This window comes from Poecilia reticulata, chromosome 8 (assembly GCF_904066995.2).
Source record: "Poecilia reticulata chromosome 8, P_reticulata-male-v2, whole genome shotgun sequence".
Taxonomy (NCBI): Eukaryota; Metazoa; Chordata; class Actinopteri; order Cyprinodontiformes; family Poeciliidae; genus Poecilia; species Poecilia reticulata.
In genome coordinates this window covers 16,023,922-16,041,691 of record NC_088837.1, presented here as the reverse complement: position 1 = coordinate 16,041,691, position 17,770 = coordinate 16,023,922, and the positions used below count along the sequence as shown (strand labels likewise).

The window sequence follows — 17,770 nt, the reverse complement described above, 5'->3', positions numbered from 1 at the left end:
TAAGAAATCTAATACGAATACACATGAAAACTGAGGCTTTGTGCTCTTAATTTCATCATTATATGGTGAAATTAGCATGTTTCATATGGTATATAAAGATTTACATCATTATTTTTTTTATCTCATTCTTATTAATATTATTATCAATTTAGGATGATTATGTTAGTTGGTCAGGGGTATTTAACTGCATTAAATATACCACATACTTAACTACTGTATCCTAAAATAAGAATATGTTATAATACAGTCTCATTTTGTTGTGTCAAAAATGTTTATTTTATTTTTATTTATTGATTTTTCTAATGACATCATAGAAACAAATTAACTGGAAATGTATGTCACAAGATTTACACTCACTAATATCTTATGACCCTGTTTATTTCAGTGTTTCTTTGAAGTAAAAAAAAAACAATCAGTTACAGTAGAATGGTTTATATCTGAACATATGCATATGATAGAAGTCACTGTAAATTATGACAGATTAAAATAATATATTTGTGTACTGTGTAAATATGCTACCAATTCTTTAACTTCCCCACTCACAATGGGACAATTCTACTTCTCTTTCTTAGGACTTTCACATAGAAAACATAATTATTTTATGTTGTGTAATGTAAAGAAATGCACTTTTAAGTGACAAAAAGAAGCTTTATTAAATTTCCATTTGTTAGCCAAACACACAACTTATTGCCTACAATGCATGAACCAATATATTAGAAGCTTTGGACACAAATGTATATACAAACACTTTCAAATGGTTTCACATTTCATATTTAGTATGCACAGTAAAATAGTTTGTCATAAGTACATGCATTTGTTTCCCTACAAAGATGTTTGCACTATTATCTCCTCGGGGATGTTAGTGGTGGCCCAGTAGATGTGGCCGTTCCCTGTGACTGATGGTAAGAGTGAATTGCGCTCATTAGGGTGTCCACTCCCTCTTTCATAAGCCTCTGCACAGACCATGGGCACTGGCACCCAGGTGGTTTCATTGAACATAGCATAGTCCACGTGGTAGTGCCTCTTCCCCACTTTCAGTATATCGTGGAAACGCTGACCCCAGCGGATGTCTGCAGGAGTGTAGGATGTGCGTGTCTGATGGAGCATCCCTGTGGAGTCCACAGTGTAGGTGAAGGAGACTAGAAGCTCAAATTTCTTCCTCTTCAAGTCATCTGGACCTATTCTGTAAAGGGGACTTCCTGGTTTTAGTTTGTGAACAATTGTTGTGGGGGTGACGAGAACAACATGTGGGTTCTCAAGGTCCAAATCCTGGTACAGCATCACAACAGAACCTCGCTTCTTCACATGCCGGACAAGATGGGCCTTGACGACTCCCTCCAGAATGTGGTTACCCCTAAAGTCTCCGAGACGCCATGACAGACACAGCACCCTATTCCGCAGGTTGACCACTGCGGAGCTGCTGAAACGCACCGCCTGAGACCTCCTTCGGGCAGATGCCATTTTAACCACAATGATGCCGATGATAATGGTGTCGAAAAAGCAGCTAAATAGATTATGGACGGTGACCACAATAATAGCCCCAATGCAATTCTCAGTCATTCCCCGGTGGCCATAACCAATAGTTGCCTGGGTCTCCATTGAGAACAGGAATGCTCCAGTAAAGCCGCGTACGTTGTCCATGCAAGGATTGTTATCTGAACTCTGAGTGTCGCCATGTATGTAGGCAATGAGCCAATAGCAGAGACCAAAGAAGATCCATGAGAGAATATAAGAAAGGGTAAAGAGAAGGAACATCATCCTCCAGCGAATCTCTATGAGGGTGGTGAAGATGTCCAGTATGTATGGGCTCCAGTCTCCAGGGGGCTTCTGGAATGCCACCAGGAACCGGCCATCTTTCTGCATGTAGCGGAGTCGCCTTCTTTCCTTTTCATTTTTATTGCTCAGCGTATGAACTGAGGTGTGATTGGTATCAATGATATGCTCGTCACTTTCAGTGCTCATGTTGGTAGCGAGTACCTTTCAGTCTCCTATGGAAATAAAAAGATGAGATAGAGATCAGATATTGGTAACACCACAATCTAAAATTGTGGCGTTATTACGATGTCCTCATATAATTTCCCTTTGTAAAGCTTGGCTGTTTTTTCTACTGTTATTTATATAATCAAAGAGAATGTTATAAAACTGTTTTAAAACATCCTACACTATAAAAAGTTTTGCTTCATTTGCAGTTTTACATAAAAGATGTCGTTATACACTGGTCTACTACTACATTAGAGTCACAGGCTGTTATCTTTATGCCCTTTAAACTGAACAGAACAATGATAACTTTACGCTGCTATTTCCAGAGGTGTTTTATGGGTAGTTTTCCATGCCAGCCATTGGTTTCTTCCCTTTGTTTTGTCCTCGATAAGATATCGGAAAATTTCCTTTACTTTTCACTGCGTTCCACATAGAAGCATGTTTTATTCCTTAACCTTTCCTCTAACAGTTTCAGATTGTGGATTTCTGTGATGGCAATTGAATGCACCTTGATGACGAAAACAAATTATCAAGAACACTAGAGCACACTTTAGTGATCATTGTCAAGTGTGAACACTTCTAAAAGTGGTGAAACAACACAGTGCTAAAGACAGAAACAGTAATCCTGAATGATAATGACAGCTGTCAAGCTGCTTAGGTTTAGTAATTTAGGTTTTCGGGCATCTTGCAAACATTGAGTTGGCTCTAAACTAATCTGCACATCAAAGCATTTAATAGTCAGACTCAATCTGCTAAAAAGCGTAACTTGGACAAAAAGGCCTATAAACAGTTTTGAAGGAAAAAAAACCCTTCATTTGTAATCTGTGGACCTTACTTCTTTTATATTTTATTTCAGTCTGTAGTCCTCCAAATGTAACCAGAAGAAAAAAGGGGGTATTTGACATTTCCTTAAAAGTGTAATAAAAAGCTCAAAGAAAGTATTTATTTATTTATTTTGCTTATTTTAGTACAAGCTTAGGCAATTACACAGAATTGACCTCAGTTTGGTATACTTATTAATCGGTTTGTGTTCCTGTAAAGGTAAATTATTGACCAGTCACCACTTCTAATAGCTTTCACCTCCAAATGTTACCTGAAATGTCCCCCTTTGCAGAAACACACAGAACAAAAGCCGGCACATTTCTATCATCTTATTTTACTGACAGCTCACTGATAACATGTTCGCTATCTGGTTTATCTCAAAGCTTCTCACTGATGAAAAATAAAGGACGTTCTTCCTGTCATTGAACCTGAGATTTTATTGCCTTGCTCAGTCTAATGACATGTGGCTAAAGTTTATCGCAGTTTATGATGACTGTTCTATCATATATTCTAATTCTAACACTTCATATGGTTTAATTGTTCCATCAAAGAAATAAGGGTTGCAGATTTTGTCGATTATGTCGTGCACAGTAGTGCACACAGTAGTTAAATCAGTATTCTTGTCAGTCAGATATTATCATAGGCCAAATAAGGCTGCCTACTGTTGGTGAGTAGCCAAAGTATGTACTTAAGGTTAAAACAAAAAACAAAAAAAACATAAGAATGTCTATGAAACATATAGAAATCCGTGCTGCAAAACTGTTGAAATATTAAACCAAGCATAAAAATCTAAAAAAATGTATACCAAATTTTTAGTTGATCAATTAGAAATATTGTAAAATATCGTAAAATACACAGTCAATAGATTTTCTCTTCATCAGAGTGGGTAAAGACATTCAGGTCAAAGAAAAAAGAAATTAAGCAGGGACATATTGACAATGGAGGAATTAAATCTTCTGAGTTTATTCTTAATCTTGTGATTATTTTCAAATACAGATTTAATTTGTATTATTTAACACTTATTGTGTATTGTTTAAGTTACCATTTTTGGCAGGGTTTGAGAGTAAAATCACAACACCAAGTGACACTGAAACACACTAAACACACTTAGGTTTTAATCATGACTCCACAAAAAAAACACTTTTATTCTAGATAATGCATTTAATATACTCAAAACATCATTTCATTAATGACTTCAATTCTGTTTTCTGCTTAATACCTAAAACATATCTCACCAAAGCTGGATAATACATATTTGTTATAATTGTTGACTTTAAATTAAGTAGTTATTTTTCAATAAATCGGACAAAGAAGAAAGACTTAAATAATCAACTTACCTGCCTTGTAGAAATCAGACTGGCTCTGGTGTCACGAAGGCCATAAGCTCCTCTGAGCATTAGAGAATCTGTGCTTCATGCGGACATAACCTTCAAACGGTAGAAAAGCTTGACTGACTTGGTCCTGAGGCAAAGTCCCATTTTGTTTTTCTGATATTACTGCAATCATTTCCGCCTCAAAGCTCATTGGACACTCTGATGATTTATGACCTATGGAATATCTTAGAGGTTCCGCAATATAAAAAAAACCAAAACCAAACAAACCTACAAATGTCCTTGTCCCCAGATGGTGAAGTAGGACTACTTTTTACAGTCTGTCTAGTTTTTCAAAAGATAGCAAAAACAAGCAATTGTATTGATATTTTCAGCATGATATTTAAGCAATATTCTGAAAACTTCCACAATTCATTACTCGGGAGGTTAATCTTTCTTCACTCTGGTAGAAATTCCTTCATGGGAACAAGGCTTTTCTTTGTCCCAATGGTCTACAATGCAGTTCAGATAAAACAAGATCACACCAAAACCAATGTGAAGAGAGTCAACTTTGAACGCTTCCTTATAGCAGCAATAGAGGGTATCTAAGGTTGCTGTAAAAATAGGCCAGCGACACCAAAACAACCTGGTTGTTTGCCTAAGAATAGAGAATGACACCGTTATCCATATTTGGAAGTTGAGCTATCTGATTAACTACTAGTTTTGCAAGATGGTGAGTGAAAACAGATAAGAGACAATCCATTCAGAGATAACTGAGGAATACCTTATCTATTCTGTGTCCTGTAGAGACAATGATTTTATTATGAATGGATGAAAATAGACACACAGAAAAAAATAAAATATGGTTTTATTTAGGAAGAAAATATAGCTCTCTGCTGCTGAGAAAAAATGCTTCCTGGAGGCTGTTGAGGTTGGAAATGTTACCCAGCTGCTAACGTTAGCCTTTGACGCATGTAATGCTCCAGTTCGACGCCAAGAAGCTTATCAGAAACTGCGTGCACTGTAAACCGTCTTGCACTGCAAAGTGCTGATCCAAACGAGGCGGTTGTTAATATACAATCAGTATTTGAAAGCCTGACCAACACAGACTGAACTTCCTCCATTGCTCCAAGCAGACTACAATAATAAAGCAGCTCAGAAAATTAACGTCATGGTTCACAACTTTTCATTCTGCTCACTGATTGGCCCAGTCAAAAGCCGAAAAGGGAGACAATTCGAGTCAAGGGGAGAAAGCCCAGACTACGCTAGAAGTGAGAACTTTTTTTCAAGTGGAATTGCACAGGACGGCAATGGTCAGACTGCTGTTTCCATTATCATTCAGAAATAATTGGCTTCTGCATGCTTTTTGTGTTTGCATGCAATTATGGGGCTCTATTTATATGTTGAGCCTATGTGTGTGTGTCTTTGTGTGTATGCAGAGACTATCTGAAATTAACGTGTGGTGATAGTTTCATTCGGGAGAACACCAGGTCTAAGAGCAGACCCTCGCAATGCAGGATGGACGCAGGCCAAAAAACTCAACAGACCACAGACCAGTGGGAACTGATTCTTGGCCAACCAGTAAACTGCAACATCAACTGTGCAGTGATGAAAAAGACAGTTCAGCTGCAAATGTTGGCCAACAGAGGCCTAAGAGCTCCCCACATGCCTGTTCACAACACCAGACAATCCTCTTCCTGGGATTTTATTCTTCCCTTTTATTACCATACCATCAGTGCATCACATAGGGACACCACAAACCACATCTTTTCACATCAGTAGAATAAATGTTAGGCAGCTTAATTTAAAATCAACATTACATAACAAAAATTGCATGTTGTTAAAGTTAATGAACTCAAATAGCCTAGACAGTTCTTGGTAAAACTGCAATTCATCAGCCAGCTGTCAAAGCAGTGTATTTAAAAAGCCACTCCTTAGCTTAATCATTGCAGTCTTAAATATTTGTTCTGTTTTTTTACAATCATTTTTTGTGCAAGCTTGCCTCTCAATTACAGACTCATTGAGTTGCTCCCCTCTTTTGCAGACACGTTCTTGTTGTAATAAGTAAGAAGCACAGCCTATGACAATGTCAAACACGACCTGTATGTCCTCTCCTGAAGCTACGGACAATGGGCAATACCACACCTGCGTTTTCACTGTTTGCACAGTCTTACTGAATAACACAAAAGAGATTAGCTTATAATGACTTAATGAAAAGCTTTTGTGGGCCAGTTATGTCGTCTGCACCAATAGCGTTCTGCCCACTGTTGTTTAAGAGATCTATTTAAAGAGTCACATCAAGCTGAAAATTGAAAGGATGAAAGGTGCAGTCATTAATCTATAACTATTCAGATAAAAAATAATTTAGACTAAAAACTAAAAGGATGGAGAGTGCAATCTTTCTGCTGAGTTTGCTGATTTTTGGTAAGTACATTTTGGAGACTTTTAAAAGATTTAAGGAAGTCTTTCTAAAATTACTGGAACACATGTCTTATTGTAGGATGTTCCCAAGCTGAAACCGAGTGCACGACTCGCAGATGTCTGGCTCAAATGTTAATTAGTGAAGCATATTTATCTCCACCTCAGTCTGAGAACTGCACCTTACTTGTTGACGTTCCATTAATTGAGTACGAAACGCTATCAGTCGTAAGTATTTTTTTTCCCACACACTCCATGGAGGCAAGAACAAACTGTTCTCTACTTTGTTTGAGGATTCTTCCAAAGCTAATGTAAAGCAAAAATGTATAACTTTATTTTATTTTATTTTAACAGGACATGAAGGAACTGCATGTAATGAGTCGTCTGCAGGTTACAATTGTATGTGTTAAAAATTAAACATTAAAACAGAAAGATAAAACAAAACCTGAATTTTACTTTTAACGTACAGGCATGGGTGGATCCAGAGCTGGCGTGGAACACATCAGTATATCCATTTGGAAAACTCATTTTGCCAGTAGATACAGTGTGGACCCCATATATCGCTATAGAAAATGGGTGAGTGGCATAACATCCTATTTTTAAAAGAAACTCAGTCCATTGATCTGCTCAAGCTTACCTGAAGCACTTGCCGTCTCTGTTGGGAATATGTGCAGAAAAAGCTCCATGGAGCATGATTCACCTGATCTCGTGGTGTACAGTAATGGCACAGTGGGGCACAAGGTGGTCATAATTGCAGAAGTGAACTGTGGAATCAACCTGTTCAACTATCCTTTTGCTTTTGATGTGTGCCCCGTTGGACTTAAATCCACCCCACCACATGGTAAGAAATTCACTGATGCCATGATAACACATTTCATTCCTACCATTTTATTTTAACTTCATATCCTTAAATTTTCACAGAAGAACACAGGCTAATGCATGCACTAGACTGCTCTGGATTGTATCTATCAATTTAAAGTAAACTATGTACAATTTGAGCAACAATATTGATCTGTTTATGCATAGTTAACTGAACTTTTTGCATACCATCAACTGAAAGAAGCTCTGTGGTACCATGTTGCCCAAACCCCATTTTAGCTAGCGACATTTCCACAGTGACTTTAATTGTTGGAATCATATAATCATATTCAAACCACTGTTTCCTTTTTTTTTTTAAAGGAAACAGCAAAAAAAAAAGTGTTTGAAAATTTCCTGATTTATTTCTTCTCCCATCAGGGTAGTAAAATAATTTTTTTTAAATGATGGATATTTCTTAAAACGCAACTGCTGCAACAATGTTGAGTTTATACTCCAGACTACAATCTGTGTATTGATGTTTGATGATGATGTCCACACATTGATATTGGTTCATTCCAAACAAGGAACAAGGCCGTCTCTATACCTCTTTAAAAGGGCAATATTCCAGATTTCTTTCTTACAGCAAATTAAGAAATTGTTAATATACTAGTTTTTCTATTGCAGAATGTGGCATAAGCATAAAAGTCGATCATGTGAGGTTGGCAGAGAGTTCGCGTGGAGACTGGGAAACGGAAGAAGTGAAGCTGGGAAAAAAGCGAGAGGATCGCAATTTTATTGACGTAAGTTCATAAAAATAATAAATAAAAGCCAATTAACTGCATGATCAAATTGATATCAAATTCATGTATCTGGTGGTATCTCATTTACCACCTGTAAACTGGAACATGAACCTAAATACATTTATCCAAGTGAAGAGCTGCGTTAGTGGGCTTTATTATTATTTTTCTAAACAGTAGGTTTAATAAGTCACCAAGAAGTAGCTGGCAGCAATTTAAGTAAAAACAAGCTTATAAGCTACCTAACTAACTTGAATCTAGCTCCCTTGCTGTAGTAAAAAATGAGTCTGATGAGTTTAAATAGTGTTCTCATACTTAAGAGTTACTAAAAGGGAAGCCATTCAGCGCTACAGTAAAACAAATCACATTTTAATGAAAGTAATGCAATGCAGACTGTAGTTCTTTTCCCTTTGTTCTTGTGTTATTGTGTCTTTTGTGCTCACCTCAGGTGTCTCTAAGGATCAGATATACCAACCCATTCATCACATTACTCCTGCCCACTATCTTGATCATGGTGGCTGATATAGTCAGCGGTGCTCTGCCACTGCAAGGTGGTGAGCGCAACTCTTTCAAGGTTACCTTGGTGCTCAGCTTCACCATGTTCCTGAACATTCTCACCACCGTGCTTCCTGGAGACAGCAAGTGCAGCCCAATCATCCGTGAGTCCCGGGGCACGCAAAAACAAACCAACTTGTGCTGTGCAAACCGATGAGACCAAAAAAAAGGAAAATATAAATCAGCAGCACAAGTAACTACAACCATTTTTATGTTGCACAGGAATCCATTTCTGTGTTTGCCAAGTCCTGATGGTGATAAGCATGTTGGTATCCATATTGTTGACAAGGGTGTCTCAAGATGGGCTGGATTTTTTCACCTGCTTCTATAAAAGGCCTGCCCCTCAAAATGCAGAAGACAACAAAGAAAATGAGGATGCAGGTGAGTGAGGCTTTGTTGTCAAGGAAACGTACTGATAGTGAAGAGGGTTTTTTTTTTTTGGAGTGACAGACTGTGTAATTTTGATCTCTGCAGAGACCAAAGGTGTCATCAGTGTCGTTCAGCAAGGTCTTTCTGAGGACTCTAAAATGCTCCAGAAGATGGTCAGATTCATAGAGGCTGTTGACACCAAACAGGAAGAAAGTGAACGTCATCAGAAACTTGCAGATAAACTGGACAAAATCTTTTTCTGGTTGTATCTTATTTTTAGCTCTGGATATGTTGTTGCCATGACTTATGTTATGATACAGTACACATGCGACATTGATCATTTTAAATTTTGGGACTAATGCAACATAGAAGATAATGACTAATTGTTTTTGACCTCTTATTTATTATAATATAGCATTAGAACCCCATGATAGAATTCTTAGCTAAAAACTTATATACTCTTAAACCATGTAACTAACTGTTAGTCAAACTTTCTATTATATTCTACTTCATCAGTTCAAGGGAGGTTTATTTGTATAGCTCAAGTCTTCACTACAAACAAGAAATATGGTGAAAGAATAACAACAGAATGCAAGCTTCACAAGCTAAAAATACAAGTTCAAACTAATTCATGGCTTGTCCAAAACAAAACAAATTCACTAACTGGATTTACCAAAGAAAATAGGAAAGAGACAACCACGATAATTATTGCAAGGATGATTATGTTTCACATATTCAAATGTTATTTAACTTTAACAGATGGGCATGGAAAAGATGTTCATTTGTTTCAGAAGGGTCAAATCTGATCTCTAACCTTTCTTTTCTAGAACCAAAAACTACAACCAAAAACTTGCTTTTCTGCATTAAGTTAGCAGAAAATCCTGACATGCATATTCTGGACACAGTGGGCATTTGCCTTTACGCAGAAACATCAGGGGTCAAAGATGAGATGTTGTGACAAAGCCATTTTTTTTAAATCAAAAATGAGTGATGAATGGCTTTTCTTAGGTGTTTTACCAAATGAGTTATTTTCCTGTAATTACCATAATTATTTTTGAGGAATCCAGATTAGGATTTGTTAAGAGATCACTGCAGTTCATGACTTCCACAAAATAAAGACTGAAAAGGTTAATTTACTATCTTGCATATTTTTGATGCAACACAGCTAAAAACTTCTTGGATCAATGTAAAGGCTGTAATTAACAGGTGGTTTGTGTTAGAAACTCAGTTGCATAGTGGTGTAGTTGTTAGTGCTGTTGTCTTGCAGGAAGATGGTCCTGGGAAGCAATCCTAACTTGCACTATGTCTGCATGAAGTTTGAATGGCTTCATCATGTACATAAATGTTATTCTAGGTGTGAATGTTCTCATGCAAGTTGTTTATTATATGATGCTCTTTGATGAACAGGTGAACTTGTGAAGGACGTACCACGCAGATAGGCACCAGGGCCCATGTGGTCTTACTAGAATATGTGTGTATAGACAATAGATGGAGGAATAGATGCATTAATGATTGTGAAGCCACAGAGACCAGAGATGTAACTATACATTTCTTGCGTTATTCTTTATTTTATCTGTTAAATAAAACAAATATATTCCCTATATTTTGATCTATGAGATTTGTTCACATACTGTGAAAAGTCACTGAATAGACATTTTATCGTTCGCAGCAGATTAATGTGGCATTTCACAAGAAAAGTCATTCAATGGATGTCTTAAACAAACATAAATTGGACTTTTTGCATAAACATTAAAAGTTGTATTCAGACATATTCAGACTAAAGTACCGGCAAGAAAACAATAATGTTTGTTGCCACCTTGTGGCCAAACATTCACCTGGAGACAAAGTAGTTTTCTCGTCACTCCATCCATCCATCCATTTTCTTGCACCCTTTTTCCCTCAGTGGGGTCGGGAGGGGTGCTGGTGCCCATCTCCAGCCAACGTTTCGGGCGAGAGGCGGGGTACACCCTGGACAGGTCGCCAGTCTGTCGCAGGGCAACACAGAGACACACAGGACACACAACCATGCACACACACACTCACACCTAGGGGCAATTTGGAGAGGCCAATTAACCTGACAGTCATGTTTTTGGACTGTGGGAGGAAACCGGAGTACCCGGAGAAAACCCACGCACGCACAGGGAGAACATGCAAACTCCATGCAGAAAGACCCCAGGCCGGGAATCGAACCCAGAACCTTCTTGCTGCAAGGCAACAGCTCTACCAACTGCGCCACTGTGCAGCCACTTTCTTGTCACTCTTGTCCTAAATTTTTTTTTTTTCCAATTACATTAAGAGCACTTAGTTGAAATATTCTACATCACAAGGATATCAATACATATTTGGACAATATTTCGGACCAGAGGAGACAATAGAATTTTCATGATTTATTTTTAATGCACACAACGCCTTCTCAAAGATTCTAGTAAATGGCTATTTCATTTTACACATAAACAAACCAAAAAATAACAAACTTTCTGACACAAAAATGCAGCTTAGCCAAAGTAACGAAAATACCAGAGGTTTTCTATATTGGTGAACTTTCCCCAACATTTTACGTCCACAAGCTTACAAAAATTGTGTAAAAAACGCTCACCTTGTGTTACTATCTCACACTGAATTTCTTAGAATCACCACATGTAAAGAAACAGGAACATAACAGACTACCTCCTCAAGTATAAATATACTAACTCCATCGAGTTCTGAGCCCCACCACCTCTTTGTGTCTGAATGCTTCCAATTCAGTTTCAACTTTTCGTTGTTTCCTTCATGGCCTTTTTAAAGAAAAAAAAAAAAAGAAAAAAAGATGAGTGTCACAATGTGTTCTGACAATACATTAAAAGTAAAGGTAAGCGTGACACTTCACAAACCTGTTTGAAAATCTGCCCACTGAGGTAGGACTTTGCCATGTTTCTCAGGCTGGACTTTCCACCCACTTTGCATCTGACATAACCGTACAAGTTAGCCCACTGCAAAACCAGCCCCATTATCACCACAACCTGAGGTGCAAAGTCACAAAGGGAATCATCACATACATGGCAGTAATTTATACAGGTAGGAATCTGACACATACACAAAGCACTGAACTCACCAGCCATTTGATGTTAAATGAGAAGATGGTGCTGAAGACAAAGATGACCCAGAAAATGGGGCACACAATAAGGCCAAGCCAGAAGAGCCGCGACTCTGCAGCGGATATTTTGCTGACACCATCAGACTGTTTAGAGAGGATGGTGACAATTTATTTAATCCTGATAAATACGATAATCTAAGAGTCACTTGCATTTTATTCTATAATAAGAGTCAAGGTACATGATTGGCCAGAGGCTTACAAGCAGACATGACTCTAAAATAAAATGTGAATTTTAACTCTTCCACACTGGATCAAAAATTATTTATTCAGGCTGAAATAATTACATACACTTGCTATAATATTTGGTTAAATGTGCTTTAGTTCAAAACAAAATCAACTGCACCAACTCTCAAGCTCAGTAGAGGCACCCATAGTGGTACCGGTTGTGCGATGATGCCAACCAATTTCATTTGTATGTAACATTTAGTGAAATACCAAATATTCCCTAAATTCAAATGCCAATGGTTATATAAAGCATATAAGTTCTGGTTGTCTTATCTTTCCAATCTGAAATAAAAGAGAGGTTATATAAAAAGCTAAAAACAATAATATGACATACATGACAATGATGAATAGTGTTTTTAGACTTCTAACAGGGACTTTAAAGATTAACACTTTTTTTTCCCAGTGCTTACCTTCCTTGATTCAAACATCCAGTGGCTTCTCCCATCTTCATCCACTTGATTCCACCATCGAAGGCCAACCAGTAATCTGCCAGATACATTCTAAACACATTCGATTCAAAATTATGAAATTTAAACGAGCAATAAACCATTTAGATGATAACAAACGTTTCAGGCAGAATTAATACATGTAGATCTTGTTTTTTTTTTTTGTTTGTTTGTTGTTTTAATAATCAGACACGCTCACCTTTACAGTCCAGAAGTCGCATGAAAGCAGGAGGATGATGGTGACCATGCAGACAATAAAACGACTACTAATGACGTCACATAGTAAATAAACCAAGATGGCACTTGTGCGGAAGAAAAGGTGGAAGAACGATGCCAAAGGATATCTGAAAAACACGTTTGGATTTTATTTAAAGACCAGCTTACTTGTCCATGATAAGAGAGTAGACAAAAGAGATTAAAAAAAAACCTTACTTAATGTTAGACTGTTTTAGTCTGAAGTTGTCCTCCTCACCAAAAAGAGGTGATTCTGTAGAGTCCTTTAAACATTAAAAACATGAAGACACCCACACAAAATTAGCAAGAATCTTGTTCTTAGCTCCCAGCACGTATTTGTGTCTATTTTAAGTCTTAACACAGACATGACGCATAATGCTCAATCAAGCAATAACCTCATAAATGTGACAAAAAATATGTTTTTAAATAAATCACCTGTCGATGCATCTCTGACACAGAATGAGTTTCCTGGTGACGTGGATGTAAACAAACTCGTGTGCTAAGGACCCGAAGAAAGGGTGGCCATCATTTTTGCCTGATTTAAATATTCTAATATCTACGCACCATAATTTTATCAACAGGAGTCGCTTGCTACAAACATAAGATCGGGTGCTGGTCTTAAACATCACCAAGAGGTATAATCTCCAGAAACACTCCGTGCAGAAGTTAAAAATGATTGTATGGAACATTTGTGCCACCATTATTAGAATAGATTTGATTAAAATCGATTGCCATAATTTCTTTGCCTAGTCTGTTAGGTATTCTTGTATTAGCTGGTGTTTTTTTCTGTTGTAATTATATAAACTGTAAGCTTAAAGGTTTCGGGACCGAGTGAGTCAATCAGGTTTGTTGGGTACTCCAGTGACAGATGTGTACCACCAGGGGGCTCTGTTAAGCAGATACCCGTATGTTCCTTTCGGAAACCATTGGTTTTACAGTGAATGAGGTATTAACTACTTTATCAGCTGCTTTATTTTTGGAATGCTTAAATACAGTATGAAGGGACCTATTGAATAATATTTTTAATAACTAAAGTGTATTGCGTATTTACATTTATTTATGTATTATTGTGATCTTTAGACTTAATGAAAACGTTAATAGTGTCCCAAAACCATTATTTCAGACAAAGGGTATTTGACTATGGGCAGTAAAGTTTACTGCAAATAACAACAGCAACAACAACAACAACAACAATAATAATAATAATAATAATAATAATAATAATAATAATAATAATAATAATCACAATTAAACAAAAATAATTAATGATAATAATAGTCATGGTTTGAATTTTAACACTTCTTTTTTATTGTTTGCAAATAAAGTTAACAGAATAAATCAGCTTTTACAAGATTAGCTATATAAGACATTCATATGAATAAAATGTTGAACACATTTACACTGACATATTGATGCCACTTCATTAGAAAGTAATCAATATTGTCCCTTTTTGACAAAAACTAATCAAGAACATCCAGTACAAAACAGTTTAGTAACGCTCAGATCCAGCTTTTTGTGCACTCATTGCAAGATGTTGATTTATGAGTTTAAATAGACTTCAAATAAACTGGCAACTGAGTGCATTCGGTAAAAGATGCCGAAAGGAAGACCCACGTTCACGATAACAGCCCACATGCTGGATTGGTAAAACTGTGTTTCGGTGTCATGATCAAACTGGGGACGAGCACCAAAGGCTGGCATGATCCACAGCTGTGAAAAACATAAAGAGACTTAGTGTTAAGTGAATCGATCACAGTGAATGTGAGAAAAAGGGGAAAAAAAGGTACTTACAATGATGTTACCCAGCATCAGGAATGCGCAGACTTCTCTCAACACTCGCCTCTTCCACAGGAGTTTGTGTTTGTGCTCCGCTGTCCCACCGTGGCCACGTGCTTCTACATCAGGCTTGGGCTTATTGTCCAGGTCAACTTTTTCAAGTTTGCTTCCGTCTTTGCTGGATTCCACCACGTACTGATTTTCAACCACTGTGTCAGCCTCCACCTCATGAAAGGGCTCCCGGTGCAGGCCGTCAATTATGAAAAAGTTCTGCAAGCCAATCTGTATTACCATCAGTATTCCCCATGTCAAATTGAGCCTGTTCAGGTGACCCTTGGCCCCAGTTGCAACCATGGCTACAATGGAGAAATAGCTGATGATGAATTGCCCCAGCGAGGCTCCCACTAGCAGCCCCACATCCAGACTGCGGGTGGGGTTCTTCTCTGAGATGTGCTCCCTGTGGTCCACCCTGAAGATAGCGCTTCCGATGACAGTGCAGACAGACATCAATGTGACAATGACTATATTCATGACAAAATGTGTCATCACTGCAGCATCATGGCTCTCTACACCTGACTTTGATTTCATTTCAATCTCATACTCAATGAATGTTGCGATGCCTGCGACCACGAGGAGGAGCCCCAAAATCGGACCGATGTATACTTCCTTGAGGCTGAATCTCACATGGTGGTGGTTGCTTTGTGACGCTACTCGTCCCACATTCTTCCACATGACGAAGGCCATGGCGGAGGCAAAGAGGCAATACTCGATGTTGAAGGGGTACAGGTAGTAATAGGCATCCTTGAAGATGCTGCAGGAGCTGTGGCTGCACTTGCACTTGTCATCCCCATAATCGGCTGTAATTTCACACAGATAAGACAGTGTCACGTACTTTATTCATTAATGACTGCGAAACCACCTTTCACCTGCTTAGGTTACCTCTATAGATGTACATCTGTCTTCTTGAGAGCTTGGTGACATTGGTCGGAGCATCTGGAAAAACTGTTTGATGAAGAGACTCCTCAGTGACCGCAGTCATCCATAAAACAAGATTTGTGGCGAGGGTAAGCATCAGCCCGCATCTAAAATATCAAAAAGACAGAGAAAATTAACAAAGATATTCCAGAGACACATCCCACGCTATTCTAGTTCACACTTGATTACGTATGATCAGCAGTTTGCAGGTCAAATACAGAAAAATGTGAATTGTTTTCTATTTATTTATTTCTATAAATGCATCAAAGCTAAGACCATTTTTGGTCTATAAAACATCAACCAACAATGAGCACTTAAATGCACTTTTGTTTGCATTTAACACACATTCTATGATGCTTAAATATTTTGGTAACACTTTATTTGAAGGGGGTGAATAAGACTGACATGACACTTTCATAAACATGACATAACACCTGTCATGAACATGAATAAGCCTTCATGAATATTTATGACTGTTGTCATAAAACGTAATTCGGTAAATTCTGACACTTTTAATACAAAGTTGACATTATTCAAAATGTCTTTGTTATGACAACTTGACATTAACCAAGAAATCATTACTGATATAAATTTGTTATAAAAGTATTACTGATTGCACTTTACAAATTAGGTAACTTTATGTTATTAAAGGTAAAGAAAATAAGCAAATAAAGAACATGCAAATACCCTAAAAACCTACCGTGAAAGGTTCTTTTGGACCTGCACACAGTCCCTTGAATGAATCCACAGAAAGTATGTCTGCAAGTGCAAAATACAAAAATTGTAACATTTTCTAACCAATTGGAATGGAGAACATTAAGAATGCCAATTTATTATTATTATTTTTTTTACCTGCACAAGAATAAAGACAATTTGTACCACGGGAAATGCAACTTTAACATTGGTGGCAACACCTGGGTCACAGTGGAGGTAACCCACATAGCTGGCGATCTTAAAGACATCCATGATGACACTGAGGATTCCAAACAGAAGAAGTCCAGCTAAAAGCAAAGCAACATGTAGAGGAAAGTGATTAAACTGTCCTCGAAATACTCCTCACATAAATTGTTTAGCAGTAACATTTTTTACTGTACCTCTCAGCCAAATGGGTCCTGCATGCCTGTCCTTGAAGACAGCATTTTCTGTCCTGGAATTGTAAATGGTGAAGTAGACCATCCAGACGGAGGTCAGCAGGAACAGGAAGAGAATGAAAATCTGCAGGTCTGAGGTGTTGATATTGACACTGCTCGAAGTGCCCCCACTAACGAAGGCGCAGCCCAACATCAGGATGTTGAGGCAGATGATAGCAGACAACATCCATCCCCAGTTTCTGCCCCGGTCCCGCGCACCTTCAGTTGAGGAAGCGTCCATCTCTGGCTCACTGACACTCATGGCTGAGTCTGCTGCATTTATGTTGTTGGAGAGGTGTGCCTCCTCCAGCACCCTGACCTTGGCTGTCATCTTGCAGGGCTCACATAAATTACCGCTGGTCAAACATTCGCACGCATAGCCCGGGTTGATGCACATGGCTGTTGTTTCAGAGACTCCTTTTTTTTGTACAGGTGAGGTGTTTGGTGCATCTGGAAAACAGAAACGAGACGTGTCAGGTTCAACAGTCAGATCCAATCCTTAACTCCCTAATAGAGACACATCCCACACAAAAGGAAAAGTTTTCAAAGATTATAGAATCAGTATTTGTCACGGTGTGATTCCCTTCTGTGGTTTTGAGCTGAAAATCTTCCACACCAATTATGCTGTGTTCTTTATATCATCAATATTTTTCTACTGAATCTTTTGAAAAAATAAAATACTGTCAAGGACATAATACAAGCTGTGTACATAATGTGTGGTTGATGATGTTCACATCATCAACCACACAACATCTTAACTTTTAGCGTATGTGTGAGCTTACCTGCTGTGGAGAGATGTCCT

General features: G+C 37.9%; 4 protein-coding genes across 4 annotated transcripts; 1 reads left to right on the top strand and 3 right to left on the bottom strand.

The window, feature by feature from the left end:
- Window positions 1–804: 804 nt before the first annotated feature.
- On the bottom strand, window positions 805–5,787 carry LOC103468830 (inward rectifier potassium channel 16-like). Its single transcript, XM_008416179.3, has 2 exons — window positions 4,140–5,787; window positions 805–1,988 (listed from the first exon to the last, which is right to left on the bottom strand). The coding sequence occupies exon 2, from the start codon at window positions 1,960–1,962 to the stop codon at window positions 823–825; it is 1,140 nt and encodes a 379-aa protein (XP_008414401.2). The 5' UTR covers window positions 1,963–1,988; window positions 4,140–5,787; the 3' UTR covers window positions 805–822.
- A 20-nt stretch (window positions 5,788–5,807) lies between these two features.
- LOC103468831 (ligand-gated cation channel ZACN-like) lies at window positions 5,808–8,904 on the top strand. The gene is made up of 6 exons (XM_081610454.1): window positions 5,808–6,841; window positions 6,911–6,920; window positions 6,970–7,106; window positions 7,205–7,371; window positions 8,013–8,128; window positions 8,574–8,904. The coding sequence occupies exons 1-6, from the start codon at window positions 6,663–6,665 to the stop codon at window positions 8,835–8,837; spliced, it is 873 nt and encodes a 290-aa protein (XP_081466580.1). The 5' UTR covers window positions 5,808–6,662; the 3' UTR covers window positions 8,838–8,904.
- Window positions 8,905–11,423: 2,519 nt separating this feature from the next.
- On the bottom strand, window positions 11,424–13,622 carry LOC103468832 (Golgi apparatus membrane protein TVP23 homolog B). Its single transcript, XM_008416181.3, has 7 exons — window positions 13,523–13,622; window positions 13,286–13,350; window positions 13,053–13,197; window positions 12,818–12,907; window positions 12,141–12,266; window positions 11,920–12,048; window positions 11,424–11,823 (listed from the first exon to the last, which is right to left on the bottom strand). The coding sequence occupies exons 1-7, from the start codon at window positions 13,532–13,534 to the stop codon at window positions 11,797–11,799; spliced, it is 594 nt and encodes a 197-aa protein (XP_008414403.1). The 5' UTR covers window positions 13,535–13,622; the 3' UTR covers window positions 11,424–11,796.
- A 749-nt stretch (window positions 13,623–14,371) lies between these two features.
- otop2 (otopetrin 2) lies at window positions 14,372–17,528 on the bottom strand. Its single transcript, XM_008416182.2, has 6 exons — window positions 16,933–17,528; window positions 16,691–16,839; window positions 16,539–16,597; window positions 15,803–15,945; window positions 14,879–15,720; window positions 14,372–14,797 (listed from the first exon to the last, which is right to left on the bottom strand). The coding sequence occupies exons 1-6, from the start codon at window positions 17,363–17,365 to the stop codon at window positions 14,627–14,629; spliced, it is 1,797 nt and encodes a 598-aa protein (XP_008414404.1). The 5' UTR covers window positions 17,366–17,528; the 3' UTR covers window positions 14,372–14,626.
- Between the last annotated feature and the right edge of the window lie 242 nt (window positions 17,529–17,770).

Excerpts from the sequence above, each read along its gene's own strand:
- otop2 (XM_008416182.2), bottom strand. The coding sequence starts at position 17,365 with ATGTGCATCAACCCGGGCTATGCGTGCGAATGTTTGACCAGCGGTAAT. Across the intron at positions 16,598-16,690 it reads TTGTCTTTATTCTTGTGCAG|ACATACTTTCTGTGGATTCA; the intron begins GTAAAAAAAATA and ends TTGCACTTGCAG. Across the intron at positions 15,721-15,802 it reads ACAGATGTACATCTATAGAG|CCGATTATGGGGATGACAAG; the intron begins GTAACCTAAGCA and ends GTGAAATTACAG.
- LOC103468831 (XM_081610454.1), top strand. The coding sequence starts at position 6,663 with ATGTTAATTAGTGAAGCATATTTATCTCCACCTCAGTCTGAGAACTGC. Across the intron at positions 7,372-8,012 it reads TAAATCCACCCCACCACATG|AATGTGGCATAAGCATAAAA; the intron begins GTAAGAAATTCA and ends TTTCTATTGCAG. Across the intron at positions 8,129-8,573 it reads AGGATCGCAATTTTATTGAC|GTGTCTCTAAGGATCAGATA; the intron begins GTAAGTTCATAA and ends TGCTCACCTCAG.
- LOC103468830 (XM_008416179.3), bottom strand. The coding sequence starts at position 1,962 with ATGAGCACTGAAAGTGACGAGCATATCATTGATACCAATCACACCTCA.
- LOC103468832 (XM_008416181.3), bottom strand. Across the intron at positions 12,049-12,140 it reads CATTTAACATCAAATGGCTG|GTTGTGGTGATAATGGGGCT; the intron begins GTGAGTTCAGTG and ends TTTGCACCTCAG. Across the intron at positions 11,824-11,919 it reads GTGGGCAGATTTTCAAACAG|GCCATGAAGGAAACAACGAA; the intron begins GTTTGTGAAGTG and ends TTCTTTAAAAAG.